Source organism: Sapajus apella, unplaced genomic scaffold, assembly GCF_009761245.1.
Source record: "Sapajus apella isolate SASKATOON/1434 unplaced genomic scaffold, GSC_monkey_1.0 scaffold22, whole genome shotgun sequence".
Classification (NCBI taxonomy): Eukaryota; Metazoa; Chordata; class Mammalia; order Primates; family Cebidae; genus Sapajus; species Sapajus apella.
This window is the reverse complement of record NW_022436962.1, coordinates 4,541,923-4,551,190: the sequence shown is the minus strand read 5'-3', so window position 1 is coordinate 4,551,190 and position 9,268 is coordinate 4,541,923. Positions and strand designations below refer to the sequence as shown.

The window sequence follows — 9,268 nt, the reverse complement described above, 5'->3', positions numbered from 1 at the left end:
TTTGGCTGGCTGACCTGGCATTACCCGTGCCACTCCCCGCTCCACCCTCGATCCCCACAGGCCCATATTTTACATGGGATGCTGCCTGACAGTAGGACAGAGTCCACTGTGAACTGCAGGGAGTGACACCTGGCCACAGCCAGCTGCAGGCTGGGCAGGGTGTGTGGGCGAGACCCAGAGACCGGCCGCTGGGGAACTGGTCAGGGGCCGGCCTTGGAGTGGACTCCAGCCAGCTGGTTCCTCCCTGCCACTGCGCTCCTCCCCATACCCCCTAAGAAGTTTCACAGCACAAGGTAATTTTTCCAAATGCAGGTCACTCTGCCTCTCGAGGATGCCAAGGCTCTTGCAGGGGGCGGTGGGAGACAGGAACAGAGGATTAAGAGACTCTTCTTTTAATGTGGGGTATTGTTTTGTTTCCAGGTTACATGCATAATATCTACTTACTTCAGAAAATTTGGAAAACAAGAAATTGTCAAGAAAAATCCCATTTAGGATATAAGCTGTGGGGCAGCTTTCCCAGGCACAAGGGAATAGCACCTCAGAATTTGGTAAGAGCCGTTCATTGTCAGAACTAGATGGCATCTTAAAAGGCGATTTTTCCTCAGCCACTGAAGTTGAGGTTTTTTTCTCTTTTTCTTTTTTTGAGACGGAGTCTCACTGTGTCGCCAGGCTGGAGTGCAGTGGTGCAATCTCGGCTCACTGAAACCTCCACCTCCCAGGCTCAAGCGATCCTCCTGCCTCAGCTTCCTGAGTAGCTGGGACTACAGGTGCATGCCATCACGCCTGGCTAATTTTTTGTAGAGACAGGGTTTTACCTTGTTGGTCAGGCTGGTCTCAAACTCCTGATTTTGTGATCCTCCCGCCTGAGCCTCCCAAAGTGCTGGGATTACAGGCGTGAGCCACCGCACCCAGCGAAGTTGAGTTTTAAAAACAAAGACGTTTTCCAACTCTCTCAGTTTACACATTTACGTTTTACAGAATGAAAGCCCAGAGAGGCCAACGGAGTTGGCCAAAATCATCCTGGGACAGAGATGGATGGCCTTGGAATCCACTACTTTCCATGCATTCATTACCTCGTATTTGTTACGTTATGCGGGACCAAAGTGAGGGGATGGCTCATGAGGGTGTCAGAACGGTCTATGAGGTGGGCTTCACCCCAATGCGCTTGACCTGCTAATAGGTTTTGAATAAGAGCTACCTTTTTTTTGTTGTTTGTTTTGTTTTTTTTTTTTTTTTTTTTGAGACGGAGTTTCACTCTTGTTACCCAGGCTGGAGTGCAATGGCCCGATCTCAGCTCACCGCAACCTCCGCCTCCTGGGTTCAGGCAATTCTCCTGCCTCAGCCTCCTGAGTAGCTGGGATTACAGGCACGCGCCACCATGCCCAGCTAATTTTTTTGTATTTTTAGTAGAGACGGGGTTTCACCATGTTGACCAGGATGGTCTCGATCTCTTGACCTCGTGATCCACCCGCCTGGGCCTCCCAAAGTGCTGGGATTACAGGCGTGAGCCACCGCGCCCGGCCTAAGAACTACCTTTTATCATTGCTTGTAACAAAGCAAAACTGCCCTGGCAGAGGCGAGGCACTGCAGGGCAAGCATCAGGCCTGACTGTAGACACTTGGGGAATCGTTTGGGCTGTGCCAGGGCCGGCCATGGTGGTTTTGTATTGAGCAGCACTGTCCCTGGCCCTGTGGTACCCAAACTCTCTGATTTTCCGAGATGTTTTGTGAGCTCACTGACAACGCTTTAATAAATCACTTTCCTGCTTCAACCAACCAGAGTGGACTCTTGCTTACTCTCACAACTGCATTCTAGAACACCTCATGCGTGCCGACATTACTTTCCCCACGGCTCATAGTTGTAGTTGGTTCAAAAGAAACTGCTTGCTCTGGCCTCAGACAATGTGTCTGAATAGGAGAAGGGAACAGAGAGGCAGAGCAGGAGAGGTCAGCCCAGACCCAGATGTTTGTTGGAGAGAAGGCAGCTCACAAGTGGCTCTACCCCAGAAGGCCAAGAATTGACTGGAAAGACAACATGATAGCTATTTTCACAAAGGTGCATGCTCTTTCCTTTTATGATGAAGATTCTGCAGGGCTACACCTCCATTTCTAGTACAGGACCCAGGAATCTGGCCCCATTGTCACAGGGTCTAATGGCCAGGCCTGCATCTGAGACTCAAGGATGCAGGTTCAGAAGTGGCGCCTTCGGGGTCTCCTGGAGAAGCAGGATGGGGGTTGCTGAGCCAGTAGCAGCTTCTTCCTGGCGTCCAGGATATAGAAAGTCTGCGTGGTGAGGCAGCTGACCGTGGGGTCAGAGTCTCTCTGCATGTGTCTTAGGGCTGCAACAAAGACAGAAAGGCTAGCGGGCTGGGCAGGAGGGCCTAGGCAGAGAGGTACCAGGCCATGGTGTCAGGACTGGCGGATTTGAAACTATGAGCAAGAGCTTCTTCTGGGAGTCCACAGTGCTCCGTCACAAGCAAGACCACATAGCCGCCGTGCACACAGGGAGATGCAGGGCCCACGTGCTCCTCACCCTGCCCCCATTACCAACCGCTCACTCCTCTCCACTGGCCCTCCCTGGCCCTGCGTCCCCTCTTCCCCATAGAATAGCTGTGCATGAAGTCTTCTGCAGCCAGGGACTCAGCCACACATGGGGGCCCAATGCTGTCTCTCCCACGAGAAGCCTAAGGGACCCTCCTGGCTGCTGGATGGGCTCCATGGTGGCGAGGTTGTAAGTGAACATGGGGCAGGAGGCTCTGACCGGCCCCTCAAAACTGAAGCATCCTGGGGATGTCTGTCTCTCCACTCTTCTGGATGATCATTTTTGTGAGGCCATCTGCCCATTGTTCCTAACTTCTGAGCATTCCTCTCCAACACTGGTGCTGCCAAAAGACCCAAGGAGGAGGAGACTGGGCTGCCACTCACCTGCGTGCGCCTCGTCAATGTCATCCATCTCTTCCAAGTCAAGAGTTTGGAGAATCTGGCCTACAGGGGCACACAGAGGCACCTCAGAGCCCCACAAGGAATCAGTGGGGCCCTGGCTGCAGGTACTCTTGTCCCCCTTCCCAAAACACTCACCATTCCCTCCTTTTTCTTGCCTTCCCCTCCCTTGGCCACCAGCCTCAGGTTTGGACTTTTCCCATGAAGTTGAACTTGTGTTCCCTTGCTTCTCTGAAGGATTCTAAGCAAATTGGGCTGGGTGAAGGAGTGGATGCGCCTCTCCCGGAAGAGCTCTTCCCTGGGGTGATCCGAGGCAGTCCCCCACCTACCTCTGCACTGCCCCCACTGGGTAGCTCCCAGACCCCGATGCTCCACCCTTTGGCTCTCTGCTGACTGGGCTCCTAGGACTTGGCACTTTCTGCTGTAGGAAGGTGACCACCCAACCCGACCAGGAGCTTCCTACAGCGGAGGGAGCAGGAGGCCCAGGTAGGCACTCCCACCTCCACTCCCACCCCACAACGAAATCCCCATGGGTTCTGTCTCTCCTCATGTCCTGGGTGCTCAGTCTGCTTAAGGGACCCTACAACAAGGAGAAAGGGGCTCCCAGAAGACGAAAGGCCATACCTGCAAACCACACAGCTGCCCGGCGGACGGGAACCTGGGGGCTGCTGAAGCGCACCACACACTGCTTCAGAAACCAGAGGGCTTTGTCCGTCTCCTGCTCCAGCTGTAACAAGAGGGGTCAGATTGTGGAAGGGACCCTCGGGCAGTTTTCAGATTACACTGGAGCCATCATCCCCTGAGTGCAAAAATCCGTCAAAACCTTCGCCATCTCCATCCCCTCCTACCCCAGCTCCTGAAATCGTCTTTCTTTCATGAAGCCTTCCTGGACCAGCCATGCCGCAGGGATCACATTCCCTGGCCTTGACCCAGTTTGAGTGTGAAACTCATAGACTGGCCCCAGTGTTTGGCTCAGACATTTTTTTCTCTCCTAATAATAGAGGAGTGAAGCCTATTGCTGAAATCCCGTTTATTTCTATCTTATCTTAAACCTTCAATCTCCAGGTCATGTGCTTTAGGTTGCAGAAGATCATGCCTACAGAATTCTGTTTAAGCGGAGCCTTAGTCACATGAACACAAAGATGGGAACAATGAATACTGAGAATTCCAAAAAAGAGGAGGGGGGAGGGAAGGAGTGGGGCAAGGATTGAAGAACTACCTATGGACTACGTTCACTCCTTGGGGATGGAAATGTTAGAAGCACAAACCTCAGCATCACACAGTATACCCATGGAACAAACCTGCACCCATACCCCCAAATCTAAAATTTTTAAAACAGGCCAGACACAGTGGCTCACGCCTGTAATCCCAGCACTTTCAGAGGCCAAAGCAGGCGGATCGCCTGAGCTTGGGAGTTCGAGACCAGTCTGGGCAACAGAGTGAAACCCTACGTCTACAAAAATACAGAAGTTAGCTAGGCCTGGTGGCACATCCCTATACACCTAGTTACTCAGGAGGCTGAGGCGGGAGGATCGCTTGAACCCAGGAAGTAGACGTTGCAGTGAGCTGACGTGGCACCACTGCACTCCAGCCTGAGTAACAGAGCCAGACCCTGTCTCCAAAAAAATACGTAAAATAAAATAAAATACTTAAAATAAATAAAAATAAACAGAGCCTAGCCGTGCTGCCTATAATTCCATGTTTTCACACCTTCCATCACCTGCCTAAGAATGCAGCCCCTTCTGCGTTCATCAGACTTCCACCCTTGAAGGTTCAAAGGATGATGTGTCCTTCCCTTTGCATCAGCCGCTAACCCAAGCCCGTCTCCTGCATCTCCTTCCTAGCTCCCATCCTAACCCTCCTTTTTCCCTCTGCAGTCGGTTCTTAAAACAGAAGGCTACATCCATGGTTTGCCCCAACTTCTTTTGTCAGGATCTTTTCTTCAAGTAGAAATCTTAACTGGAAACCCAATATCCCAAACCCGTAAACCCAGCACTTTGGAAAGCCAAGGCAGGAGGATCACTTGAGCTCAGGAGTTATAGCCGCAGCAACATGGCAAGACCCTGAGAAGAAAGAAGAAAGAAAAAGGAGAAGGAGGAGGAAGCGGAGGAGGAAGAGGAGGAGCAGGAGAAGAAAGAAGAAGAGGAAGAGGGGGGAGAAGAAGAGGAAGAGGAAGCGGAAGTGGCAGAAAAAGGAGGAGGAGGAGGAAAAGGAGGGAGTGGGGAGAAGGAGAAGAAACAGGAGGGGGGTAGTGGAGAAGAAGAAGGAGGAGGAGGAGAAAGGGGAGGAGGAGGAGGAGAAAGGGGAGGAGGAGAAAGGGAAGGAGGAGGAGGAGAAGGGGGAGGGGGAGGGGGAGAAGGGGGAGGGGGAGGAGGAGAAGGAGGAGGAGGAAGAAGAAGGAAGGGAGGGAGGGACGGACGGAAGGAGGGATGGAGTGGGGGAGGGAGAGGGAGGGGGGGGGGGGGGGGGGGGGGAGGGGATCTCTTGAACCTGGGAGGTGGAGGTTGCGGTGAGCTGAGATCGCGCCACTGCACTCCAGCCTGGGCTTCAGATCAAGACCATCCTGGCCAACATGGTGAAAGCCTGTCTCTACTGAAAATACGAAAATCAGCCAGACATGGTGGCACGCACCTGTAGTCCCAGCTACTTAAGAGGCTGAGGCAGGAGAATGGCTTGAACCCCGGAGGCAGAGGTTGCAGTGAGCGGAGATCGAGCCACTGCACTCCAGCTTGGGTGACAAGTAGGAGGAGGAGGAGGAAGAGAAGGAAAATGAGAAGAAGAGGAAGAGGAAAAAGAAGAAGGGCTCTGCTGGGTTGAAGGAGGTGGGAAGGCTGAGCCTAGCCTGCCTGCTCTTCTCTCCAGTCTTTTGAAGTTACCCAAGAAACCATGGGGGTTTTTGCACCCTTGATTGCTTCCTGAAACTGGTCATGGTCCTTCCTAGGTGACCATGACCCTCCTCTCTTGTTACCCTCCTTTGACTTTCTGCCAGATTTCCTTTCCTCGTCTTCTCCGTGGGATCCTTGGAACTGATGTCTCCTGGGATCTCAATGTTGACTCCTATGCTGCTCCCACCACGGTGTCCTTAGGAGAGCACATCTGTGCTCAGGGCCACAGTGTCCATCTACCACCCGGCAGGCTGCTCGGCGCTCACCAAACAGCCCTGTCCTCCAAGCTTCAGTGACACCTATCTACCTTCCAACGGAATAGGTCCACTTAGTGTTCTCACTGATTTTACAAGGTCTCCACGCACAAAACCACACCACCACCCTCCCCTCCACACCTGTTCCTCCCTCTGTATTTCTGACCTCAGTCTGGGACACCAGCGTGTATCCACATCAGAAGCCAAGAGCGACTTGTACTTCCACAATTCACATCGTATCCATCTCCACAACTAGCTAGTCCGGCCGTGTCTTTGTCTTCCTGGCTCCATCTTTCCCCAGACACTCTCAGCACAGCCTCCAACTCCCTCCCTTGGGGACGTTTCTCTGATTTGTAGCTTCCGTGATTTGTGTGAAATGCACAGCTCTCTGACCATACTACCTGCTTGCTCAAAATGCTTCAACGACTTCCCTTGCCTACAGCCGCAAGTCCCAGTCCTCACTGGGCCCAAACCTCCACAGCACAGTGTGGCCCAGCCTCCTGCCTCCTGCTTGGTGTCTGCTGCCTGGACAGCACGCTGGCAGTCTATGAGCAAAAGCAGCCTAAAGATATATTTTTTTTTTGTTTGATCTACATAATGGTTTACATTTTAAATTATTTGCAAACATTAATGCAGGAAATTTCACCCCAAATCAGGATTTCCTGCTTCTTTTTTTAAAATAAAAAAATTTATTTTTTGAGACAGACTTTTGCTCTGTCATCCAGGCTAGAGCGCAGTGACATAATCTCGGCTCATTGCAACCTCCACCTCCCGGGTTCAAGCAATTCTCTGCCTCAGCCTCCTGAGTAGCTGGGATTACAGGTGCCTGCCACCTCGCCTGGTTAATTTTTGTATTTTTAGTAGAGACAGGGTTTCCCCATGTTGGCCAGGCTGGTTTCAAACTCCTGGCCTCAAGTGACCCACCCACCTTGGCCTCCCAAAGTGCTGGGATTACACATGTGAGCCACAGCACCTGGCATGGATTTCCTGCTTCTCTTAACCCTGAGCCACTTTCTCTCCTAGAAACAATTGGTGAGTTCTCAACTGGGGACTGTACTATGTGGAGGGAATTACGAAACTGGGAGATGTTTATGGTTTTCAAAATGATGATGGGGTACACCAGTTTCTAATATCCCATTATACATTTATGTCTATCAAAACCCTACTTATAATAATCCATGCCTAGAACTTGGCTTTTTTAGACAATAGAGTACTTTTTTTTTTTTTTTTTTGACGCAGAATCTGGCTCTGTTGCCCAGGCTGGAGTGCAGTGGCGCAATTTTGACTCACTGCAACCTCCACCTCCCAGGTTCAAGCAATTTTCCTGCCTCAGCCTCCTGAGTAGCTGGGACTACAGGCACATGCCACCATGCCCAGCTAATTTTTGTATTTTTAGTAGAAACAGGGTTTCACCATGTTGGCCAGGATGGTCTCGATCTCTTGACCTCGTGATCCGCCTGCCTCAGCCCCCCAAAGTGCTGGGATTACAGGCATGAGCCACTGCGCCCAGCCAATGGAGTATTTTTTCACAGTTCAGCTACATACTGGATTTTCTAGGAATGCATCTGCAATAGACATCAAAGACTATAGTTCATCTTGTTCAGAAAGTCACAAGAAATGATTCATCGTTTTGGAAGTCCCATCACCAACGGCAACCCTTCTGGTGATGTCTGAGTCTCCCACACAATGCTCCTATATCATTCTGCATTTGTAGCAGATCCGTTCACAGTGATTCCCTGAAGAGGGGCAAGGATTCATGTATATCATTGTTCTTAAGTAACTAGGCCCTGGCAGGGCACAGTGGCTTGAGCCTATAATCCCAGAACTTCGGGATGCTGAGGCAGCTGCATCATCTGAGGTCAGGAGTTCGAGACCAGCCTGGCCAGTATGAGGAAACCCCCATCTCCACTAAAAATACAAAAATTAGCCAGGCCTGGTGGCAAGCACCTGTAATCCCAGCTACCCAGGAGTCTGAGACAGGAGAATCGCTTGAACCCAGGAGGAGGTGGAGGTTGCAGTGAGCCGAGATCGTGCCACTGCACTCCAGCCTGGGTTTCAGGACTCCGTCTTGAAAAAAAAAAAACACACACACACAAAATAAAGTAACTGGGCCCAAACATTTACATGTAGTATTTATGTTCTATTATTATGTTGTGTTATGCTGCATTGTGTTCCATATATTCATACAGATTATTTTGTTGTAGATTACTTTTATTTCTCCTTTGGAGTTAGGGCATTATATTACTTATTTTGGAAATACGCAAAGGTAGAGGACATTATTTATGAATTTCCCTTTAGGAGAGTAAAGGCGGTGCCACTGAATGTGTGCTGTGACGGGGTGCCTGGTCATGCTGAGAAGGCTGCTTGCGCTGGGCCTCAGGGCCTAACGTTCTCTTCCGGGCCACCCACTCTGATCTCTGGTTGGTGTTTCCTGCATGGCCTTGCAGGCATTTGCCTTTTTGTTTGTTTGTTTTCTGAGATGGAGTCTTACTCTGTCACCCAGGCTGGAATGCAGTGGCACAATCTTGATTCACTGCAGCCTCCGTCTCCCAGGTTTAAGCAATTCTCTGCCTCAGCCTCCTGAGTAGCTGGGATTACAGACGCCTGCCACCACACCCAGCTAATTTTTGTATTTTTAGTAGAGATGGGGTTTCACCATGTTGGCCAGGCTGGTCTCGAACACCTGACCTTGTGATTCACCCACCTTGGCCTCCCAAAGTGCTGAGATTACAGGCATAAGCCACCGCACCCAGCCAGCATTTGCCTTTTCTGCCCTGCTCTAATGATTCCAAAGCACTGATGTTAATAGCTCCCCACACACCAGGCCTTTCTGCCCTTATTTCTCAGCATGGTTGTGAGGATCATATCATACCAGATAATGTATGCAAGGTCCCTGGAACAGAGTGAGTGCTTTGCTCCACATCCCTGGGCACAGCCTCACCTTGGCGTGCACTCTTGATTCCTTCCCTTCGCCTAAGTGTTACCCTGCCTTCCATTTCTCCTTCTGAAGATGACACCTCTTCCAGGAAGCCTTCCTTCGACTCCCAGACTGTGCTGGGTACCCCTTCTTTGCCCTTCCCAAGGCATGCTGAGATTCTCTGCTTGTGTGCCTAGCTCCCCAATTCAGACAGGAAGCAAGGGGAGAGCAGGAACCATATCTAGGTGTCGAGCACAAAGTAGGTGCTTAATG

General features: G+C 51.1%; 1 protein-coding gene across 1 annotated transcript in view; it reads right to left on the bottom strand.

Moving 5' to 3' along the window:
- Positions 1-1,688: 1,688 nt before the first annotated feature.
- The window catches only part of LOC116558671 (maestro heat-like repeat-containing protein family member 7), a 41,477-nt gene continuing 33,897 nt past the window's right edge, over positions 1,689-9,268 (bottom strand). The window contains exons 15-17 of the mRNA XM_032288677.1: positions 3,564-3,666; positions 2,925-2,984; positions 1,689-2,338 (exon numbers count right to left, since the gene is read on the bottom strand). Of these exons, the coding sequence (XP_032144568.1) occupies positions 2,190-2,338; positions 2,925-2,984; positions 3,564-3,666 (312 nt within the window). The 3' untranslated portion in view covers positions 1,689-2,189. The remainder of the gene's footprint in view (positions 2,339-2,924; positions 2,985-3,563; positions 3,667-9,268) is intronic.